The sequence below is a fragment of the Heteronotia binoei genome, chromosome 19 (genome assembly GCF_032191835.1).
Source record: "Heteronotia binoei isolate CCM8104 ecotype False Entrance Well chromosome 19, APGP_CSIRO_Hbin_v1, whole genome shotgun sequence".
NCBI classification, from domain to species: domain Eukaryota; kingdom Metazoa; phylum Chordata; class Lepidosauria; order Squamata; family Gekkonidae; genus Heteronotia; species Heteronotia binoei.
In genome coordinates, this window is record NC_083241.1 from 22575723 (window position 1) to 22600488 (window position 24766).

At 48.8% G+C, this 24766-nt stretch overlaps 1 protein-coding gene across 1 annotated transcript in view; it reads left to right on the top strand.

The window, feature by feature from the left end:
* Positions 1-24766, top strand: part of HOMER2 (homer scaffold protein 2) — a 125573-nt gene that overhangs the window by 74976 nt on the left and 25831 nt on the right. Inside the window, exon 3 of the mRNA XM_060259916.1 lies at positions 18024-18155. Coding sequence (XP_060115899.1) covers positions 18024-18155 — 132 coding nt within the window. The remainder of the gene's footprint in view (positions 1-18023; positions 18156-24766) is intronic.

Consider the following 24766-nt stretch of genomic DNA (forward strand, 5'->3'; position numbering starts at 1 on the left):
TGCTTTGAGGTTTTTAAACAGAGGTTAGGTGGCCATCTGACAGCAATGAAGATCCTGTGAATTTAGGGGGAGGTATTTGTGAGTTTCCTGCATTGTGTGTGGGGGGGGATTGCACTAGATGACCCTGGAGGTCCCTTCCAACTCTATGATTCTATGATTCAATGTCAGTCCCTTGCATCACCAGTTAAAGGGATCTTGGGTTGCAGGTTTTGGGAAACAACCTCTGTCTGAGACCTGGAAACCCATCACCAGTCAGAGACTGCATAGACAATACTGCACTAGGGGGACCAGTGGTCTGTCTTGATAGAATTTAGCTGTTTGCATTCTAATCTTCTGCCTTTTCTTCCTTTAACTATTGTTTAGTACCATACTTTCAATTGTTTAGTACCATACTCTTCACCTGGGAAGTGAAAGTTCATAGGGATTGTAGAGGGAAAGGGTTGCCTGTGAAAAATGAAAGCTGGTAAGTAGCAGTAGCTGGCTTCTGATTATGGGATTAGTAGGGTCTATATCTACAGTGGTTTCTATGTGAAATGCCCTGGGTTCAGTCCCTGACGTCTCTGGTCTAATGGCTTTCCTGCAGTAGGTGTGAGGCAGAGCTTTGCTCAAGTTTTCTGTGTAACCAGTTGCTAAAATTTGTTTTCCAGTTGTTTTCTTTTAGTGGATCAGCATGACTGGTATCTTCCAAGAAACCTCTCTGCCTTGCCCATAACAATCTTATTGAGGAAACCTCTTAATTGTCCATCTTAATTCTTTACAACACCAAGTGCTCATTGGTACAAGGAAGGCCAGTTGATTCACTGTAAAGTCACCTTTGAACTTCTGCCCTGCTTTTCAACTTTATTACACCTCCATCATCAACTAGACAGTGAAGTCTTCCTGCTGCTGACTTCTTATCAGTGCAGCTGCTGAATCTCCCATGGCCTTCATTGCCTCTCCAAGCTCCTGAAGACTTTAACATAGTGAGGCTGCTTCCTCTTAAAGAAGATGCTTCTCCACCATAGCTGAACCTGCAGCAGGCCAAACCCAAGGTTCTTCAGGATAATCAGGCAGAAATACTTCGGAGGCTCAGAGACCAGGTTTGAGGATTGGATTAAAAATCACTAGCCATGGCACTGTTAGGTGGGATCAATGGTCAGTAGAAGAAGAAGAGAAGAGGAGATTGAATTTATACCCTGCCCTTCACTCGGAGTCTCAGAGCAGCTTTCTGTCAAGAGTGCCTCTTGCCATGATATGTGGGATGGGGGGAAGGATTGCCTTTACCCTGTAATAACCTCTGAGGGTCCAGCTTTGCTACTATCTCTTTGTTCTCACACAAGGCATTCTTGTGTATGTACCATATCATGTATCTCTCCACCCTGCAACTGACCCAAAGTCCGTTCTTTCAAGAACTGTGACTGACCCAAAGTCATCCCAGCAGCTGCACATGGAGGAGTGAAGAATCAAACCCAGTTCTCCCAAATAAGAGTCCACCCACTTAACCACTACACCAAACTGGCTTTCAATACTTATAAGATAGCTTCTTATATTGCTACACTGAAATCTAGTATGAACAGTTAAGTTGGGTGAACTTTTACTATTTCTTAAAATCTTCTTGAAGATGCTAATGTTTTACATTGTGCCTTTGTTATACTATTTAGGTGTAATGATTATTCAGATGTTCTTTCAAGAAAACATTCTTTAATCAGGCACCTTGAGCCCATTTGTGTGGCTGAAAGGAGTGCCATACCATCTGCATTTATAAAAATAGGACTCTGTTCTTGAGAGAGAGCGAGATGAGTGCATTGGAGCATTTAATTTCTCAACAGCATTGTTAACAGAGAAACTGAACAAAGGTTCCCAAAGGGATGCCTGGTAGGCACTACACAGGGTTAGTACTTTGTTGGACATAAATTCCTGCCTTTATAAACAATTTTTTGCTGGTTCTTGAATTAAAAGGAAAAGTCTAACCTTAACACCAGTAACTTGGCTGTTTCTCCTGAAGTATTCTGACGATGGTATTAAATATATGCCACAAACGGATCACTGAAGTCTGCATACAGCTGGGGCTTAAATTTCTGGCATCCAACTTGCTACTGATTCTCCTTCTAGATCTGCCTATTCTTCCTTGGACCTTCCTCCCTTTGTCTCTTTGCTGGTGTGACTGAGGAGCAATGACTTGTCTGCAAGCTGCTCAAGTCCCTTTAGCAAAGAGTGTTCGTTACTATCCTGGCGGAGGTAAGTTCTGGCTGATGCTTTGCAGTTTCAGGTTATGTTGGCTCAGTGCCAGTTCCACCATTTGATGCCTCTTGAGCATCAACACAGTTCATAAATGTCATCACGGTCACTTAGTGTTTAAAGATTTCCCCCTGCATTTTCTTTTTCAGTTTGCCTTCCAGAGCAGCTGTGATTTTAGTACAAGGTAGATTAGGACCGTTTTCTCACACAGCTTACCTCGCAGTCACAATCCTGTTCCCTCCGGTCGGATTTCTCACCATCTGCGCCGGAGTTACAGGAATTGCCGTAGCTTTTGCATAGCAAAGGTAAACTGGGTTTTAGTGGTTTACGTTTGCTACGCAAAAGCTGCGGCACTTCCTGTAACTTTGGCGCAAATGGTGGGAAATCTGACCAAACTCTGCGGAGGTGACTGCAAGGTAAGCTATGTGCGAAAACGGTCTAGGTTTTCCTGTGGTCTGTGGATTTTGGGCTGTATCAACAGAAGTATAGTGTCCAGATCATGTGATGTGATGGTATCGCTTTACTCTGCTCTGGTAAGACCTCACCTGGAGTATTGTGTTCAGTTTTGGGCACCACATTTTAAGAAGGATATAGACAAGCTGGAACGGGTCCAGAGGAGGGTGACAAAGATGGTGAGGGGTCTGGAGACCAAGTCCTATGAGGAAAGGTTGAAGGAGCTGTGGAGCCTGCAGAGGAGGCGGCTGAGAGGTGATATGATCAGCATCTTCAAGTACTTGAAGGGTTGTCATATAGAGGATGGTGTGGAATTGTTTTCTGCAGCCCCAGAGGGTAGGACCAGAACCAATGGGTTGACATTAAATCAAAAGAGTTTCCAGCTCAACATTAGGAAAAACTTCCTGACCGTTAGAGTGATTCCTCAGTGGAACAGGCTTCCTTGGGAGGTGGTGGGCTCTCCTTCCTTGGAGGTTTTTAAACAGAGGCTAGATGGCCATCTGACAGCAATGAAGATCCTGTGAATTTAGGGGGAAGTGTTTGTGAGTTTCCTGCATTGTGCAGGGGGTTGGACTAGATGACCCTAGAGGTCCCTTCCAACTCTATGATTCTATGGTGGGTGAATCTCTTCCGTTGTTTCCATAGGGAAGATTGTGGCCCACTGCCGCTGTTGGTTCAGTCACATTGCCCAAGCCATGATTTGGCGTTATGTCAAACAAGACTTGCTCTCCTTCCTGCTCTTGCATCTTCTGATTCTGTTAATGGCTTCTTGGTTTTAGCACCAAATACAGCTTACTGTTACTAGCAAACTACAGTTTGTGCTGGCATTTAAAACTAAGATGGCAGATTGGCTCCAAACCAAATTGAATTTGAGTGTCCTGGGTGCGGTGGGGTGGAGGCATGAGACTTGTTCCCATAGCACTAAACCATGGTCTGGAACTAACCCAGTGAAAAGAGCTGAGAGTTGGACCAGTATCTTTTCAGCTTCCAAGCAATGTCAGCCTAAAGCGAAAAACTGTCAGGCAGGGACTGGGAGTTGCCCACACAGTGCTTCACAGTCCTTTAACTGATGACTGCATGCATATGAACTCTGTCTTTCCAGGCATTTTTTGAACCAGTGCTTCAAAAATTCAGAGCAGTAATGCAATCAAGAACAGCGAAGCCCTGAAACAGGAGGAAGTAGAAATCCAATAAGTACCTTGCAGAACAATACCCTAATTTATCAAATTTATTAAGCCCCTGAGCACATGTGGTGTAGGGATTCTACTTCTCTGTCTTCTTCAGCAGCGTGGGCTTGCAAATGACTCAAAGCTTTCCGGTATGCCTCCCGCAGAGCCATTCTCCGTTGTGCCAATTGGTATCCTGCTTTGGAAATGAGCAGAAAATGCAATCTCCATATCCTTTCAATAGTCTGCAGGTTTGATATATTATGAATATGTTTTGACTTTAGTGACATGAGTGCAGGGGGAGAGAGAAGGATGATGGTCACTCATCCTTTTTGCAAAGTTAAGGGAAGTTAAACAATTGTGTTTAAAACCTCAGGGAGGCAGAATCAGGAAAAAAAAACAATTTGAAGAACTTGATCAAGTTATCAGAGCAACAAAATCAGCTGCCTGAGAAATAGCCCAGCTTTGGAGAGATGGTGAAGCACAGCCGGGCTGAGCAACAGGAGGTCTCTGGTTGGAATCATGTGTCAGACAGGAGCCCACTAGGTGGCCTTAGGCAAGCCATGCTCAAGCTCAGCACCTCGCCCCCCCCCCCATTGCAAACTGCAGGTTGGGACATTCGTGGAGATTTGAGGTCAGAGCTGGAGGAGGGGAGGGAACTCAGGAAGGATGCAGTCAGGGCTTTTTTTGCAGCAGGAACGACTTTGCATATTAGGCCATACACTCCTGATGTAGCCAATCATCCAAGAGCTTACAGGGCTCTTAGTACAGGGCCTACTTCAAGCTCTTGGGGAATTGGCTACACTAGGGTGTATGTGGCCTAATATGCAAAGGAGTTCCTGCTACAAAAAAGCCCTGGATGCAGTAATATCAAGTCCAGTCCACCCTCCAAAGCTGCCATTTCCTCCAGGGCACTTGATCATAGAATGATAGAGTTGGAAGTGACCTCCGGGGTCATCTAGTCCAACCCCCTGCACAATGCAAGAAACTCACAAATACAAATACCTCCCCCTAAACTCACAAATACAAATACCTCCCCCTAAACTCACAAATGCCTCCCCCGGTGTAGTCTGGAGATCCAATGTAACTCCAAGAGAATGTGAGGCTCCAGCTGAAGACTGAGAATTTTAGCCCCTCCCCCCGAAATATAAGGACAAAATATGTACTTGAAGTTAGCCTTAATGGCTGCTTAAACAAGATATGGATAGCACTTCAGCAGGGCTAGCCCTGCTACTAGGCAAACAAGGTGATTGTCTAGGGCACCAGCCTTCTGGGGGCACCAAATTGGGTGTCCCCATGTGGCTCGGTGATGTTATCAGTGCCGGGGGTGGGGGGGATATCAGAAGTTAGCCTCGCCTAGGGTGCCAGGCAGTCTGGGGCCAACCCTGCACTTTGGACATTACCGCAAAAGGCTTCCATGCCATGATGTTGATTTTCAGAGGGAGGGAAATTTGCCTGGCAGAAATACTTTCTCTTTTCCTTCTGTATCCTGAGGAATATCATGGGAAGGGCTCATAGCTCCAGAACAAATCACCAGGTTTGCTAAGTATGCTTCTGCTGGCATTTTTCCACATCAGGAAATAAACCCTGTTTTATTGCACATATAATTGGGAAATGCTGGGTAAGCTGCGGAGAGGATAAAAGCTCCTCCTCCGGCGAGCCACATGTCCCTGTGGTCCCAGGTCTGCTGCATTTTGCATGTCCCAAAATGTGCTCCAGAAGTCCCCATGCTACTCTAACCAACTGTTGTGCTCTCTGTGTGCACACACACATAAATACTCTGTAGTGTATCGGACTCAGCGCAAGCGCCGCGCGACCCGAGCCACCCTCGGGTCGCCGTGCGCTGCGCGGGAAAAGCCACCGCCAATCCTGACCAAGGGCGGGAAGTTTAACTGGCCAGGATTGGGCTGGCCAGCGAAGGGGATGTTCCGGGATGCATGTATATATTAGCGGACCCGGCCGCGTGTTCCCAGTTTTGTGATGTACCAGCCAATAAAGACCTATGCCTTCACCACGTCTCGTCTCCCAGTACATTACACTGGCGACGAAGGTGGGATCTAGATAGGTCCGGCCGCCCCGAGGGGAACCTGACCGGGCCGGAGACGAGGAAGGCGTGAGACCGCAGGATCGCACAGCCCGCCGCCACCATGGCGAACACTTCGGTAACGACCGGCCATCTTGCGGAATTCAACCCGGAGCACCCCGAGAGATGGGAGACCTACACAGAAAGGGTCGAGTGCTACCTGCGGGCGAACCTGATCGAAGATGACGACAGGAAGAGAGACGTCCTGCTGAGCGTCTGTGGAGAAGAAACTTTCGAGATCGCACGAGGCCTCTCCGCTCCAGCTAAGCTGACCGAGAGGACCTACCGGGAAGTCGTGAGACTCCTCACGGGCCACTTTTCGCCCCAACCGTCCATCGTCGCCCGCCGATTCCTCTTCCACAAGAGGGACCAAAAGTCGGGGGAGACAGCGGCAGTCTACCTGGCGGCCCTTCGGCAGATCGCCGGGAACTGCAATTTTGACAAAAGGGACGAAGCCCTGAGGGACCGTTTCGTCTGGGGCCTCCGAGACGAACGACTGCAGCAGAAGCTCTTCGCTAAGGAGGAGCTCACGCTACAACAAGCCTTCAACGAGGCGACGGCGTTCGAGAGGGCCACCAAGGCGTTCGGCCAGCCACGCGGCGAAGCAGTCCACCAAGGAGAAACGGAGCTGGAAGACCGAGCAGAGGAAGAAGCGTTTCAGCTCCGGCGGCCTCAGAGAACGGAGACACGGGCCCCCGCGAGACAACGAGCGACGGAGAGGGCCACCGCCACCACCGGTTCCAGGTGCGCCAGCTGCGGCGACCCCCACGAGCGACGGGACTGCCCGTACCGCAACCTGGACTGCCGCAGCTGCGGAAAGACAGGCCACATCGCCCGGGCTTGCCGGGCCAAGAACAGCCGCCGCCAACCGTCAGCGCATCACGACTCCCTGGACACACACACGACGGCATCCACCAGTCTGCAGGTATTGAACTTGCCCCTCGCGGCCCCAGACAAGGTCAAAATGTCGGTCCTAATCGAGGGCGCCCCCTGCATCATGGAAGTAGACTCGGGTTCCTCCATCTCTATCATTTCGGAGGAAACCCTCAAGAAACTATGTCCCCGCCGCCGCATCCAAACGAGGCCAGCGGACTTCGTACTGAGGGACTTTCAGAAGAACCCAGTACACATCGTGGGGTGGGCCCGGGTGCATGTAGAAAGAGGGGGTTTTAGGGGGCCCCTAGACATCCTAGTGGTCAAGCGCCAACTGACCACACTTCTCGGGTTGGCGTGGTTCAATCCACTGGGGATCCAGCTGGTGGGGGTGGACCACTTGCAGGCCAGCAATTTCGACGGGGTCTGCCGGGAGTTCCCCGAGGTCTTCGACGGGTCCTTGGGGAGCTACAAGGGTCCGCCCATCACCTTACCGATAGACCCAATGGTCAGGCCCATAAGGCTTAAAGCGAGGCGCGTCCCGTTCGCCCTTAAGCCTAAAATAGAGGCAGAACTGGACCGCCTAACAGCCCAGGGCGTCCTAGAACCTGTAACGTATGCGGAATGGGAGACCCCCATAGTAACGCCAGTCAAACCCAACGGGGAGGTTAGGATCTGCGCTGACTACAAGTGCACGATCAATAAGGCGCTGCAAGACAACCCCTACCCAGTCCCGGTGGTTAGCCACGTCCTAGCAGCACTAGCCGGGGCGAGGGTTTTTGGAAAGCTGGACTTAGCACAAGCATACCAGCAACTGCCGGTCGACGCTAAGACAGCGGAGGCGCAGACGATCGTGACCCACAGGGGCGCGTTCAGGGTTAAACGGCTGCAGTTCGGGGTCAGTGTAGCTCCGGGGATATTCCAGAGCATAATGGACTCTCTCTTGAAAGGGATCCCCGGAGTTCAACCCTTCTTTGACGACGTTTTAATCGCCGCCCCCACCGAAGGAGAGTTCAGCTGCCGCCTGCGAGAGGTCCTCAGACGGTTCCAAGCGGCGGGGCTGAGAGTCAAAAAGGAGAAATGTTTGTTGGGTGTTCCGCGAGTGGAGTTCCTGGGGTTCGCCGTGGACGCGGCTGGAATTCACCCGACGGCGGACAAGACCAGGGCCATAGTCCAGGCCCCTGCCCCCAAATGCAAGGCAGAACTACAGAGTTTTTTAGGATTATTGAACTTTTATCATGCATTCCTGCCACACAAAGCCGCCGTGGCGGAACCGTTGCACCGCTTGTTAGATAAACAGGCCCCGTGGGTCTGGGGTAAACGCCAAGCCGCGGCGTTCCAGGCAGTGAAAGACCTCTTGGTCTCTAACGCGGTACTTCATCGCTACGATGAAAACCTACCCCTGATCCTGGCTTGCGACGCCTCCCCCTACGGAGTAGGAGCGGTCTTAGGGCACCAACTCCCGGACGGGAGAGAGGCGCCGATCGCTTACTACTCCCGGACTCTGTCCCCTGCCGAGCGGAACTACGCCCAGATCGATAAGGAGGCCCTGGCGATCGTGGCGGGGGTGCATAAGTTCAACGACTACCTCTACGGTAGGCGTTTCACCATCGCCACTGACCACAAGCCGCTCCTCGGCCTCCTAGCCCCCGATCGTCAGACCCCCCAGATTCTGTCTCAGAGGGTCTTAAGGTGGAACCAGTTCCTGAATTCATACACTTACGCACTGATACACCGCCCCGGTAAAGCAATGGGACACGCAGATGCCCTCAGCCGCCTGCCGCTACCCACAACGGACCCAGATCCCGCCCCGGCACACGGGGTGATGCTCATGGAGTCGCTCCCCGAGCGCCCACTGCACGCGGACGAGGTGGCTCGGGCGACTGGGAGAGACCGCATCCTCGCACGGGTCAGGGACTGGGTGGGAAGGGGGTGGCCCTCGGGCAAGGTGGAAGAAGCATTCCGGCCGTTCGCGTCCAGGAAGGACGAGCTATCGACACACAAGGGGTGCATACTCTGGGGGAGCCGGGTGGTGGTGCCCCCCCCCCTGCGCAGACAGGTATTGGAGGATCTCCACGAGACCCACCCGGGCATCGTGAGAATGAAAGCCCTGGCCCGGAGCTACGTGTGGTGGCCGGGCATGGATGAGGAAATAGAGGGGTGGGTAAGAAGGTGCCAACCATGCCAGGAGTCCAGACCCAATCCGCCGTCCGCCCCGGTCCACAGGTGGGAGTCGAACGGGCGGCCGTGGTCCCGCCTCCATGTGGATTTCGCGGGGCCGTATCAGGGCCAGATCTTCTTTATACTTGTGGACGCATATACAAAATGGCTAGAGGTAATCCCGGTGGCCTCGACCTCCACCGCAGCAGCAGTCAGGGCACTCAGAAGGGTCCTCTGCACACACGGGATCCCGGACACCCTGGTGACGGACAACGGCACTGCATTCACCTCCCGGGAATTCCGGGAGTTCACCGACCGGTACCTCATAAGGCACATAAGGTCCGCACCATTCCATCCAGCCACCAACGGCCAGGCGGAGCGCATGGTGCGGACCACCAAAGAGGCCCTTGGCCGTATAGTACATGGGGATTGGGACCACCGCCTCTCAGCATTCCTGTTCCACAACAGGATCACCCCAAACCCGGTAACCGGTTTCAGCCCCGCAGAACTGCTCATGGGGAGGAAACTGACCACTCGTCTAGATAGGCTACACCCGGACCGGGCGCCGGATGTCCGCGGGTCCCCCGAGGTCCGGGAAGCAGTGAGAGGGTTCTTTCCGGGCGACCCAGTATATGCGAAAAACTTCGCAAGCGGCCCCGAGTGGTTGGCGGGAAGGGTTCTAAGGGTGACAGGCTCCCGGTCATACGAGGTAACCACCGCCGGAGGCCAGGTGCTGAGACGGCACATCGACCAGCTGCGCCGCCGCACCCTACCCGAGGAGGCAGAAGAGGCAGAGAGTAGGGAACCGCCAGCAACGGAACCGCCAGAAGGGGCCCCGCCAATACAGGAGCTACCCACGTACGAGGCCCCCGCAGCCGCGGGACCAGAACCGGAGCCAGCACCCGACCCGGGCCGGCAACAGCCAGAAATGGCGCCACCCACGTTGGGATCGGGCCCCACTCCAACGGCAACCCCGAGGAGATCAACACGGGAACGCAGGGCGCCAGCGTACCTACAGGACTATGTAGTTTAAACTAGGAGGGGAGGAGTGTAGTGTATCGGACTCAGCGCAAGCGCCGCGCGACCCGAGCCACCCTCGGGTCGCCGTGCGCTGCGCGGGAAAAGCCACCGCCAATCCTGACCAAGGGCGGGAAGTTTAACTGGCCAGGATTGGGCTGGCCAGCGAAGGGGATGTTCCGGGATGCATGTATATATTAGCGGACCCGGCCGCGTGTTCCCAGTTTTGTGATGTACCAGCCAATAAAGACCTATGCCTTCACCACGTCTCGTCTCCCAGTACATTACATACTCCATGTTAAATAGACACTTCTGGACTAATTTACCACCTTTTTGTTCCACTAAGGTAAAGGTAATCCACTGTGCAGGCACCAGTCATTTCTGACCCTGGGGTGACGTTGCTTTCACAACATTTTCAAGGGGTGGTTTGCTATTGCCTTCCCCAGATCTACACTTTGCCCCCAGCAAGCTGGGTACTCATTTTACCAACCTCGGAAGGATGGAAGGTGGAGTCAACCTCGAGCTGACTAGACTACCTGAACCCAGCTTCCGCCAGGATCGAACTCAGGTCGTGAGCAGAGAGTTCAGACTGCACACATCCAAACACACACCATGGACACATGCACACACACACAGAGTAAGAAGTGAAACCCCTTCTTGGTTTGTGTGTGTGGATGTGATTGGCAGAAATGGAAACTCCTTTGTTCCGAACTTGATTGACAGAACTCCATTTCTCTCTCCGAGGTTCATGCTGGCTCCCCCGTAGTTGCAGCTCAGTATGAATCACACAGACTGTCGGTGTCTTCTTGTTGCGCAGTGAATTCCTTTATAAAATATAATAAAATCCTGGCTGCTGCAAATGGGAATTCTTCAAGTATGCTGAGCAAGCATCACCCAACATTGCAACGGTACTCTGAGCTCAGATGGTGTCCCAGAGAGACCTACATCTGAAGACTATCAGAAACTTCAACTGGGTCAGAAAGAGGGGGAGCTGCCATAACTAACACATCCCATCTGTTTTGAAAAGTCTAGACTGGATCCCCCCCTTTCCAGGCCCAATTAAAGGTGCTGGTTTTAAGCTAAATGAACCTAAACAACCAGTCTCTAGGAGATCTGAAAGGTGTATGTAATTGGGTTAAGTAGAGTACAAATTGAAAAACTAAATTCAAGCAAGCTTTTATAGTTGTTTGCTGCTTTAGTATGTGCTGCTGAGTGCATAATGTTTATTTTATATTTTGTTTTAAAAGTTTGGAAGCTGCTCTGAACTCAAGCTGCAGGGTATAAATATTTCAAATAAACCTTGCCATTCCTTTCTAATATTATATATTTCTATACGTTCATTCATGCAGAGGCAGCTTTGTGCCTTTTGGATGGGCATTGGAAATGGATCATTAACACAGTTGATTTATTTGACAAAGGGCGTTTTCGCACTGACCTTAATCAGCAGCGAGGTCCCTCTTCACCGTGCAGGATCTGCGCAGATTTCGCACCAATTGCTGCGGAGCACCCGGAAGAGCCGCAAAGTCCCGCGGCTTTTGCGGCGCAAATGGAAACCGCCAAAAACCAGTTTCCATTTGCGCTGCAAAAGCCGCGGGACTTTGCGGCTCTTCCGGGTGCTCCGCAGCAATTGGTGCGAAATCCGCGCAGATCCTGCGCGGTGAAGAGGGACGTCGCTGCCGATTAAAGTCAGTGCGAAAACGCCCAAAGTAATCTAAAAGTTGAAAATAATGATGTGATGCAGCCAAAGTCAAGGACTTTTAAGTTCCTATTGATTCAGTAGGAGAAAATGTTAGTGGAAGTCTCTCCCAGATTTTAAAAGTTCTTAACTGAGTTTGAAGTAGAAGTGGTATGTGTGGAAGTTTTTTAATTCACTGCTTATGCTCCAGGCATCTTACTTCAGTGTATCCTCCACAAGTTTCTCAGCAAAACATTAGGTTGTGAATAGTTTATGTCAAGTGAGACCTGCTAGGGATTAAGCGGAACACTCTCCTGGGAGTGGGGAGGGGGGACGCGTGGGGAAATTATGTTGGGAAGGAGAGGAAACACAAGTTGCCATGTTCTGGATGAATTTTTCCCTGGAGGCAAATTAAAGCTTTTTGCCTTTCCTTGAAATGAATCTCAGATTGTGTTGCTGGATTACTTCGTATTGTGCAAATTGAACACTCTTGTATACACAAGTTAAGGAAGGTGTGATTAGTGTATCTGCCACAATGCAGCATGTTCAACTTCTGATTCTGACGACAGCATCACAATCTGATGTCTTTATTGAAAGGGGGAGGAAAAGCTTCTGTGCTGACTCCTTCTGTCACCAGATAGGTTTGTATAATCTATGACAGCAAAGAAAGATGTATCTGACTTTTTTTACCATGGTGACATTTTTACAACAGCTCCCATGCGACTACTGTGAAATGGGAATTTGAGGGTTGATTCTGCCACCCTTCCTGATACATCAAACCAAGTTCACTTAGTGGGTGACTCCGGGCCAGCCATGGTGTGAGGTAGCATTACCAACTCTGGGATGAGAAATTCCTGGAGATTTGGGGGTGTAACTTGGAGGACAGGGGGGTATGGGGAGGGGAGGAATCTCAGTGTGATAAAATGCCAGAGAATCCACCTTCTGAAGCTGCCATTTCCTCCAGGGGAACTCATCTCTAGTCTGGAGGCCTCTTGTCATTCTGGCAGATCTCCAAGCCCCACTTGGAAATTGGCAGCCACATTGTGAGGTCTGTCTGTACATGTCAACTAGAGCAGTTTTCAGGATATATACAAACATATTTGATTATAATTCTTTTAAGAGTCAAAGGTCCCTTCATCAGATACAAGTAGGAGTGGAGATCCCTCTTATATCCCAGTCTGCAGGTGGAAGGGGTGGTGCAAAGAAGTAATTCAGGACACAGAGGTACCCTGCACATAATATGATCAGCTTGATTAGAGCAGAGGGGAAATGTTTGGGGCCAGAAAATTAGCATCTGTAATGAGAAAAGAATCTTGTGTTCTTATTCAGTGCGGGAGGGTCCATTGTTCTGAATTTGGAAGCAAACTAAAATTCAGCAATTGTAATTTTGTAATTGTAATTTCCCCTTGGTGCTTCTCTGTTTAGGACTACCACTCTTAAATCAGCAACAGATTGTCTTGGAAGATTAAAGTGTTCTCCCACTGGTTTTTGAGTATCGTGACTTTTAACATTGGATTTCTGTCAGATGTAGAGACTGGAAGGGCATTTCTGACATTTGATGACACGTGTAATGTTGGATGAACAAGTGAATGAACCTGAGGTGGTATGTCTAGTGTTGTTAGACCCAGTGATCCTGTTGTCAGAGTGAATATGGGGACAGAGTCGGCATCTTGGTATCTTGCAGAGCCTGGTCCTAGAGTTGCCCATGTCAGGAAGGGCATTGTTGTGGGTGAGAAGTTGTTTAAGACAAGGAAGCTGTTTGTGGGCAAGGAGAGGTTTGCCCCCCCCCCCCATGCCTGTCATCAGTCACCATCAAATGTCAGCAATAAGTGAAATGCTTTTAAGACAAAGGTTTTACTGAGAACGTGTATTATGATCTTATATAAAAACTTGCAGCATTAGATAATAATTCCTGTGTATATCAACATACCCAAACTTATTGTTGAAAGGTCATTATTTTTTCATAATTAATATGCTGGTATGAGGATATGGTGTTCAATAGTTCAATGTTTAGTGTTTCAGAGTTTAACTCTAGAACTATGTGCACCTAGGCTCTTTCCTCATGACCGAGTGTGCCATTTTTGCAAAATTTCCAGTCGCAGAGATGGTGTTAGGCCACAAACGAGAATACCCATGTAAACTGGCCAAATAATTTACATGGGCTGGATTGGTCAGAGAAAGGTTTTAGCTTTTATTGAATAAAAGGGGAAGGTGTGCTCCAGGTTTTATACTTCCTTTTATTTTCTGTATATAGAAATTATTACATTAACAGTTATTGATTGGATTATTGGTGTTACAGCATCATTCCAGCATAGGTATACATTATAATCAACATTCTTAATTGGCTACCTTATCAGTTCTAATCCCTGCCCCCAAGGTCCATAAATGGCAGTACTCTTTAGGTTAGAGAGCCAGTTTGGTGTAGTGCTTAAGTATGCGGACTCTTATCTGGGAGAACCAGGTTTGATTACGCACTCCTCCACTTGCACCTGCTGGAATGGCCTTGAGTCAGCCATAGCTATCGCAGGACTTGTCCTTGAAAGGGCAGCTGCTGTGAGAGCCCTCTCAGCCCCACCCACCTCACAGGGTGTCTGTTGTGGGGGGAGAAGACATAGGAGATTGTAATGCTCTGAGTCTCTGATTCAGGTAGAAGGGCGGGGTATAAAGCTGCAATTCTTCTTTTGTCATACAAGCACAAAGCCACCATATATGTTGTTCCATTTTGTGGTTTCTTGTTTACTGTCTTATATTCCTGTTTTGGCCCGGTATCCAATGTTGCAATGATCCCCTTATTGGGTTGGCCTCAGCTGTCCAGCTTGTACATGCCATATTTTGGTTTTGGTAATGGTGTACATAGGCATGGCTAGTGTACTCAACCTGGGTGTTATTTTTCACCCAGGTTATATTCTCTGAAGAGGGCTTATGTCCTAACCAGGTCTCGAATTCAGCAGGAGCTCACAGGAGCATAGCTCCTGAACCTTTCTGAGGGTTCCCCCACCTACCTTGTCCATTGAATAGTAGGTGCGGCTGCATAACAATCCCATTGCCATGCTCCCAGCAGCTTTCATTAACCCCCGGAGAAGCCCACACCACCCTTTTTCATCTTTTTATGTGATTTTGGGCTGTGGGTGGTTTGCTGGCCTTTTGACTGGGGGGTGGGCAGCCAAGGAGAGCCCCAGGTGAGCAAGGCCTGCTTGGGCTGGCTGGATCTCTAGCCAGCCCAAGCAGGCCTTGCTCTCCTGGGGATCCCCTTTCTTGCGTCGGGTTGCTTTTGGCTGGTGGTGGGGGGTGGCATATGCTAATGAGTTCCACCACCTATTTTTCTACAAAACAACCCCTGGTCCTAACTGTCAATAACTGTGTCTTACCATATTTGTGTAGGTTGTAGAGGCCTGCTTTCACCTTTTCCATTATAATGCATGTACTTGCTCTGCAGTATCTTTTTCTGTACTTTTGTCTCTCTCTCGGCTTGGCTTCGCGAACGAAGATTTAAGAAGGGTGCAATAGTCCACGTCTGCTGCAGGCTCGCTGGTGGCTGACAAGACCAATGCGGGACAGGCAGGTCCGGCCACAGTGGCTGCAGGGAAAAGTCTGATTTAGGGTTGGTGCTGTAGCAGTGCGATTCTTCCTCAATCTCCTTTTGTCCTCAAGACCAGCTATGCGTGCGTTCTCAAAAGAAGAGACAGCCTGGTGGATGGTGTGCCTCCATGCTTTGCGATCTGAGGCTAGGTCAGACCACTGGTGATGGTTGATGCGACAGGTGCCAAGGGATTTCTTCAAGGAGTCCTTGTACCTCTTCTTTGGTGCCCCTCTATTTCGATGGCCGGTGGAGAGTTCGCCATACAGGGCAATCTTGGGAAGGCGGTGGTTTTCCATCCTAGAAAAATGCCCTGCCCAGCGCAGCTGCGTTTTCAACAGCAGTGCCTCGATGCTGGTAACCTCCGCCCGCTTGAGAACTTCAGTGTTGGTCACAAAGTCACTCCAGTGGATGTTGAGGATGGTGCGAAGGCAGCGCTGATGAAAGCGCTCAAGGAGTCGCAGGTGATGACGGTATAAAACCCACGATTCGGAGCCGTAGATGAGGGTTGTCATCACAACCGCTTTGTAAACATTGATCTTTGTGCCTTTTTTCAGATGCTTGTTGCTCCACACTCTTTTGTGCAGTCGGCCAAAGGCACGGTTTGCCTTTGCCAGCCTGTTGTCGATCTCCTTGTCGATCTTAGCATCTGAGCATCTGTACTTAGCATCTTAGCATCTGTACTTTTGTAATGGGGTATAAATAACCATTCTACCCCAGCCGACACGACGCATTCTTTTGAGAGATGTGAAGGCCACCTCTTATCTCAGTGGCTGGAGCTTCCAACTTTCGCTTTGGGAAAAGACTGAACTGCGGTGTATGTGGCTAAGGTGCCTGTCTTTGAATACTAAGCCCACTAGAATTTGCACACCTGAAGCATTGAGTAATTAACAGTTTATCAAAGATTTCAGGTTTTCACGGCTGATAACATCATTAGGGTTTGTAGAATCTTTCGGGCTCCAGTGCCGTGTTCTACTGGAGAAAGTTTTCCTTCCAGACGTTTCGTTCTCAGCTGCGGAGAGCATCCTCAGTGGCATTGCAGCCGGAGCAGTCGCTCTGACCTTCTTGGCTGCTGTGCAATGAGTGGGGCCAGGGCTGCTGGAGAGCTGCTATTTCTAGGCTGGAGTGGGTGTGGTGAAAGGGCAATTGGTTTGTGGATGTGCCCATTGTTTGGTGGGGCTTCCTGGAAGGGTAGTGATAAGGAAACTGGCTGTTGAATGTGACCATTGTTCTGTGTTAATCGCTGGGAGGGTTGGAAGGGGTGTGAAGATAAGGAAGATGGTTGTTGACTGTGCTGGTTATTCTGTGACTTTCTGCAATTTATAGTCTGTAGGGTGTTTTGCAGAGCTGGGTACCAAGATTGGTGGATGAAAATGCCTTCATCCTTTCTGTTAAAATTGTGCTGGTGTTTGTAAATCTCAATAGTTTCTCTGTTCAGGTGGGTATGATAATGTGAGACCGTAGAAAGGACTTCAGTTCTTTCAAAGTGGATGACGTGGTCTCCTTCTTGAAGTGCATGTTCAGCTACAGCTGATTTTTCTGGCTGAAACAAACAACAGTGTCTCTTGTGTTCGGTGAGACGGGTGTTGATACTGCGTTGGGTAGTGCCAACATAGACTGCACCACAGGAGCAGGGTATTTTGTAGACTCCAGGGGTTGAAAGTGGATCTCACATATCTTTGGCCGAGCGCAGCATGTGGCAGATCTGTTGTGTGGGCTTGAAGACTGTGTCAACATTGTGGCGTTTGAGAATTTTGCCAATGCGGTCGGTGACAGATTTTATGTAGGGCAGGAAGGCTGTACCTACATTTGTGTGTGGCTCGGGATTTGGTGTGGATGGTCTCCTGGGATGGAGGGCTCTTCTAATTTCTTGTTGGGAGTATCCATTGGCCTGCAGTGACTGGTTGAGGTGGTGTAGTTCCTGCTGGAGTTGGCTGTGAACCAAGCCAACTCCCGCAGGAACTACACCACCTCAACCAGGAACTACACCACCTCAACCAGGAACTACACCACCTCAACCAGGAACTACACCACCTCACCTCCTTATCACTACCCTTCCAGGAAGCCCCACCAAACAATGGGCACATCCACAAACCAATTGCCCTTTCATCACACACCCTCCAGCCTAGAAATAGCAGCTCTCCAGCAGCCCTGGCCCCACACAATGCACAGCAGCCAAGAAGGTCAGAGCGCCTGCTCCGGCTGCAACGCCACTGAGGATGTTCTCCGCAGCTGAGAACAAAACGTCTGGAAGGAAAACTTTCTCCAGTAGAACACGGCACTTGAGCCCGAAAGATTCTACAAACCCTAATTAACAGTTTGTTGTAATCTATAATGGTGTGACCTGACCAATGCCACTCAGTTCAGCAAGGTCCATCTTTGCTGTGAAGATGCATTTCATTCAAAATAAAGCCTAATTTGATTTACATCAAAGAGGTGAAATTGATGACTGCTGCACAGAACTTGACACTAACTCTCTTGGCTCCTTGCTGTTGATGTTCCTGTGTTTTCAAGGCCATCATCAAAGCAGCAATGGGACTTCAACCCACCTCTCTCCAAATCATGCCCAGATCAGTGTCTGAGTCTGCATTTGCTGTAGGTAGTCTTATGGGTTTGGGGAAGGATGTGACTTGCAGTTTTCTGAATTCAGTGTCAGGAGTCTTGTCAGCCCCCACTGTGTGTAATTCTTGAATCTCATAATCATCCTGAATGGTTCTGATGCATAGGAAGTGATATTCAAATACAAAATCCTCCCTTAAATCCATATATTATTGATAGTATGCATTTTCTTTTCTTTTACAGGTAATTATAAATAGCACAATCACACCTAACATGACCTTTACTAAAACGTCACAGAAGTTTGGTCAGTGGGCAGATAGCAGAGCAAACACTGTGTTTGGCCTGGGATTTTCTTCTGAACAGCAGCTGTCAAAGGTAATTGAGTCTGAATTACTTCTCTCCCCTGTTGCTCTTTTTTCTTGTAACAAAATCTGTAATAATCTCAGTTAGTCAAAAAAAAAAAACAGAAGGATCCAGTAGGAGTGCTATATATATATGGAACTGTTTCCATTAAAAAACAGCTTGTCTAAGAGATTAATCGCCTGCAGATAATCAATGAGTTTGTGGGAGATGTTAACATTCAACCCGAAAGCTCCCTCTTCTTTAATTTGATCACATGAGGACTGATTGACTTTCCATACCTTCCTTGAACTTATAAGAGATTCTCTTAACTGAGTCAGACCATTGGTCTATCTTGCTCAGCGCTGTTTCCTCAGACCATCAGAGACTCTCCAGGTTCCTACAGAGAGAGACCTGCCTTTTTGCTGGAGCTTCCTGGGACTGAACATGGGAACTTCAGCATTCAAACCATTATACTCTACCACTGAGCTACTGCCTGTCCTGAGGCAGTACTATGATCAATGTTTGCCAATGGGGAGCTGAGGCAGAGAAGGAGAGGGGATGGTTATGTGTACACAGTCAATACTACAGCCAAGGAGGATATCAGTCGGTAAGGAGACACCAGATTGATAGTGCTCCTCTGGGAGTCAAAAATCCTGTTTGATTGGGAGAAGGAAAATTTTGGAAGATGTGAAAGTGGAACACTTATAAGATCTGACAAACCTCCTAGCCAACTGGTTGAGCAAAAAGGATTTGGATTCAGGAGAATGGTATCTAAACCAAAAGTTCTTTCAGCAGAGTCCCCATCTTGGATCTTTTTATAACATCAAACAACAATCAAGTTACCAATTTTCTAACCAGTTTCTATGATCCCAGGGCAGAGGGTGAAGACACACGCACTTGCTATTGACCCGGTGGTCTGCTGTGTGCCTTCCCTCCAATCACACTGATCAGCAGAGGCATGAACAAAGTGGCAAAAGAGGCAGAAGAGGTGATTTTCATAACTTCCTTCCGGCACAGAAGTTTTTGGGGACCTCAAAACTAGTGAAGACATCATTATCTCCACCATGGAGATTGCCAGCTTGGTGTCGTGGTTAAGTGTGCGGACTCTTGTCTGGGAGAACCGGGTTTGATTCCTCACTCCTCCATGTGCAGCTGCTGGAATGGCCTTGGGTCAGCCACAGCTCTCTCAGTGTCCTTGAAAGGGCAGCTGCTGCAAGAGCTCTCAGCCCCACCCACCTCACAGGGTGTCTGTTGGGGGTTGGGGGGAGGTAAAGGAGATTGTATGAGACTCTGAGATTCAGAGTGTAGGTTGGGGTATAAATCTTCTTCTTTAGCCAAGCAGATGGGTTCTCTGGCACAAGAATCAATTCACCACCCCGACTCCAGCTGATAGTTTAGAGCAGGGGTGACCAAACTTGCTTAATGTAAGAGCCACATAGAATAAACATCAGATGTTTGAGCACAAGACATGAATGTCAGATGTTTGAAAGCCACAAGGAAGGGAGGGAGGGAAGGAGGAAAGCCACAAGTAAGAGAGAGGAAAGAGAGAAGGGAAGGAGATGTGAAAAGAAAGCAACTTTAAATGCATTTTCCAAGCCATTGGGTGGTTTGACGAAGTGATTTAAAGAGATAAATGCATTCTCCAAGCCAACCAACAGAGTGGTGGGGGCTTTGAGAGCCACCAGATATGTGTGAAAGAGCCACATGTGGCTCCCAAGTTTGTCCACCCCTGGTTTAGAGATTGAACAGGTGGATTTAGGTCCTTCCAAGTTAATATGCCCTCAACAGAACATTATGTTCAAGCACAGAATAATTTCTTGGTAGTCCCCGACCTGAGAGAGATTCTGCTGTCCTCAACCAGGACCAGGGCCTTCTCAACCCTGGCCCCTGCCTGATGGAACTCTCTGCCAGAGAACATCCACGCCCTGCAGGATTCATTACCCTTCTGCAGGGCCTGTAAAGCAGAGATGTTTCACCAGGCTCTTGGTTGAGGACAGCAACAGGATGATAAATAATCTGGCATTCTCAGGTTCCTCTGCCCCTTACCTACTTTCAGAAATTGGGTAGTGGTAACACACACACCCCTTAAGCACCATCTGCATTGTTTTAAATTAGTATTTAAGCATATTTTAATTGTATTTTAATATTCTATAACTGTTTTTGATTGCTTTATCTTGAGGTAAGTTGCCTAGAAATCCAAAGAATAAGTAAATAAAAGTAGTTGGCATCATGGTGCAATTCAGAAAGCCTGCTTCCAGTGGTCTCTATAATCATTTGTGACTATGTTAAAAAATGGGCCAGTACTAAAAAGCTGGATCCACTGAAACCTACTTACAAAGGCAGCATTCCCTCTCTATACAAAGGTTGGAATCTCAGGTTCTAAGACCAGATACCTGAAAAGACAGGTTGCAGCACTGGCTATTATACTGGACTGCAAAAGATTGCATAATTTTTTCTTCTCATAAGTACTGCACATTAGGTGTCTCCTCAAAAGAAGCATGCAGTTGGCACTTCCCATTAGGCCTAGGTTTCCTATGGATATCCTTCTAAAGTGTTACAGGCCATGAGCAAACCACCATTTGAGCCTTTAAAATTGTCAGAATCTAAAGTTTCCTTCTTAGAAGACAGCTTTTTTTCTTGCAGAGATGACTTCTGCAAGAAGGATTTCTGAATTAGGGGCTTTATTGGGCCAGGAAGGCATTGTGTATATTTCACAAGATTTTGTCGGTACTCAGAATGGATCCTTTTTTTGTGCCAGAGGTATTTCCTCCTTATCATGTTAACCAAGAGTGGGTACTGCTGTTCTTTTGTCCTGCTCCATCTCATCTCAAAGAGAGAGTCTGGCACAAATTAGAAGTGTGCAGGGCTCTGCACATCTGCTTAAATAAGACAGTGCAGATTAGGCTGAAGGACTTTCTGTCTGTGTCTCACAGCTCACAGTCTCCAGGTAAAAAGGTCTTAAAATTCATCATCGCCTTATTCATCATCACCATGTATCTGAAAAGCACATGAAGTGCAAGGCCTGGGAATTTGAAGGGATGTTACGGCCCACTCCACCAGATCTGCAGCAACATCAGCAACCTTTTCCACTGGGGTTCTGGTGGAAGACATCTGTAAAGCTGCAACTTGGTCCACCTTTTATACCTCTATGAGTCCCTAAAGGCTGGATCAGTCAAAATCTATGGAAGCTTCATCTGGTAGAAGAGTGTGCAGCATAGTGGTGGACAGGCCCATTGCCATGGGGGGAGGGGGGGAAAGAGGGCCCGACCTCTCCATCGAACCCCCTCTTTGACCTGCATGGCCCCTCCTGGCAGCCCTGCTCTCTTCAGCTCTCGCAGCCCCTGCTCTTTCCGCTGCCACCTCTCTGGCAGCCCCCGCCTCCCTCCGTGGCGCCTCCTCCTCCTTTCCTCCATCCCACCTGGTGAAGCACTGGCTCCTGGGGCTTTTCAAGGCCCACCCAATCAGCTGATCTGCGGAAAAAGTCACAGGAAGGCCAGTGCTCCTCTGCCAGCCTTCCAGCACTCTCTGGACCTTTAGCACTGGGGCGGCGGCAAAAGGAAGGATCAGCAAGCCCTGGAAAAGCAAGCGCCCGCTACCTCTGCTGCTTTCTCATCACTTCCCTCCCTGGATCGTGTGGGAGAGAAGTGGGGAGGAAGCAGCGGAGGTGGCGGGTGCTTTTTCAGGGCTTGCTGGTCCTTCCTTTCACTGCCGCCCCAGCGCTAAAAGCCTGGAGAGCGCTGGAAGGCCAGCAGAGGAGCGCTGGCCTCCCCGGCTTCTCCCGCAGATCAGCTGTTTGCCGAGGGGGCCTTGAAAAAGGCCCAGGAGCTGGCACTTCACCACGTGGGAAGGAGGGAGGAGGAGGTGCCGCGAAGGGGGGAGGGAGCCACCAGAGCAGCAGGGAGATTGGGGGCCGCCAGAGCAGCGCCTGCAGAGAGAGTGGGGGCCTCCAGAGTGGAGGGCCCCTCCATCCAAAATTTTATTCCATGGGCCCCCCCCACCTAAAATTGTCTGGCTATGGGACTGGTGGTGGAACAGAATAAAAATGAGGATCCTGCCCAGATTGTAGCTTGGGCAGACAACCAGTTAAGATGACTTCCCCTAATGAAGGAGAACAAAACATTGGCACTTCCCTGAAGGTTTCTTCTCTTCAGTGGGGTGAAGTCATCCACACCCCATTGCAAAAAAACCTCCCAAAACCTAGTTGGACACAAAATCTGTTATGAAGCTGGTCTATATTGAGACTGGAGGGTCCGTCTTACTCTGAGCCAACACAGTCTTCACAAATTTGCATAGTCCTGCATGGAGCAAGAGGAGGCATGATCTAGCTAGCCTGATTGCTTTTGCCCCACTGAAGAGAAGAAACCTTCAGGAAAACTCCAATGTTTTGTTCTTCCCAAAGCAGCTTTCAGCATCATTCTCCCTTCTTCCATTTTATCCTCAACCCCACCCTCCCGTGAGGTGGATTAGGCTGAGAGGGTGTGACCAGCCCACATTCACCCCACAACCCCTAAATGGCATATTTTGAACCCTGAAGAGGCCCATCCCTGCAAGAGGCCTTCTGTCGATCCTTCAGCAGTGGTAGAGCTGGGGTTTGTTGCCCCAAACACTCCCAGCCAGCAGCCCGGCAGGCAACCAGCCAAGCCTCCGTTTCTCACCGTTAAGTCTCAGTTTGCCATTTGGGAATAACAGCATTACACTCGTAATGATGCGCCAGTCCCCGGGAATTGGAGAGAGGAAATGTAGTTGTGGCAATAACAGTTAATTGGACCTACCGCTATGCATGAATGTGCATGAGCATGATTTCAGTGGCACTCAAAGCGTTTGCAAACACCTTCCCATAGAGGCTCCTTTCTTAAGAAGCCATTGCCTTCCCTAACCGATCTGTATCATTAATTGCCTGCACAAAGCAGGAATCATGAAAATTTCATGCAGGCTAAATGTCAAGATCTATAAAAGGAGTTGCTGTTTAGAACAAACTTTTATAAAAGGCAGGAGGTGAGGCGATTCTGTCTCAGTGTGCAGTGACTGGAGTGGGGTGACAGGAAGGACAATCCCTGCCGCAGAACAGAAGTTTGGAACACTGACCATTGTGAATGCAAGGCTGTCTTCATAGATTTCATTGGCTTCACAGATTCAGATGACCTTCAAATAACTCCTTGAGAGGCTGCCTTGAGTAGAGCTGTTGGATTTCAGCGGAGCAATAATACAGCGTTGGTGTGTTTCTGCTGCTCTATATCCAGAAGTATAAATCCCCAAGATTTGATAGCAATGAATCCATTATTCTAATGAAGTCTGGGGCCACAGAGGTTGACAGGCCAAATTACATTTGTGGCCAGTTGCGGAAGCTTGCTAGGACTGCTTTCAGAAACGTGTGCTCCAATGAATATCTGCAATTACTTATTGCTTTCACTTGACCACAAGTCATTTCCATGGGGAAGCGGGAGGTGTGGGCAGCGGACAATGCAAAAAAGGAAGGGTGAAGAGGATTAACTTTTTGTTAAGACTTTCAACTTCATTTGAAATGGAAACGTTATTTCCTTCCCTTGTGAATCTGAAATTATCAGAACTAGTTGGATGCAAAGCTCTTGTAGGAGAAGGGGGGTGTCTCCTGGGAGGGGTGGTAGCTTAGTGGTAGAGCTAGGGTTACAAGTCTCCAGGTGGGGACTGAAGACCCCTGGAATTACAGCTGGTCTCCACACTACAGAGATCACTTCCCCTGGATAACACGGCTGCTTTGGAGAGCGAACTCTGTGGCATTATACCCCATTGAAGTCCCTCCGCTTCACAAATCTCCAGGAATTTCCCAACCCGGAGTTGGCAATTCTAGACAGCACCCATGTTGAATGCGGAATGTCCCAAGTTTAGTCCCTAACATGTCCTATTCAAGGATCTTGGTAGCAGGGATAGGAGAGACTCCTGACTGCTTGAGTCCCTAGAGAGTCACTGGTTGTCACAGTAGCCAGTATGAGTTATGTGGACTGGTAGTCCAGCTTGGTGTAAGGAATCTTCATATGTTTATATATGTGTTTTGGCGCAAATAGAGTTCTGATTCAGAGTTCTGAAGGGGAGCCCCTGAATAATTAATTAATACCCCTAATAATAGTAATTACTATATTGAATAAGAGCATCCTTTGTCTTAACGATATCTGCTGTAATTTTCCATTAAAGAGCTGGCCACAGTAGAGCGGGTGTGTGTCTGAAGCTGGCTAACTAAGATAAGAGAAACAGATTCCTACAGGCGACTTGCTGTGATAGATAAGTAAGGAAACTTAATCATGGAATTTTACAAGGGGAAACTTAGTGGAGGCGGGACCCTTTGAAATCAGATAAGCTTGTGTGCCTGCCTGCTTGTTTTCTGTGTCAATAAAACTGTCTGTATGTAGAATGATTTTAACTCAGTCATTTTGGGGCTCGTGTCCGACTGGGTCCTACCTTCTGGTACCAGAAAGTAAACCTCACTTCATACCAGTAAGTCTGTGCGGACCTCGTTATTTCTCTGCTTCATCTCTAGGGGCAAATCTGCTGCTCTTTGCATCCAGCTTGGTGTACAGTGCCTCTGTCTTTGTTTATATTCAGATGTGGGCACTTTCTTGTGAAAAAATACCAGTAATTACTATAAGATTTCCGTAGTTTAATGGCATTGT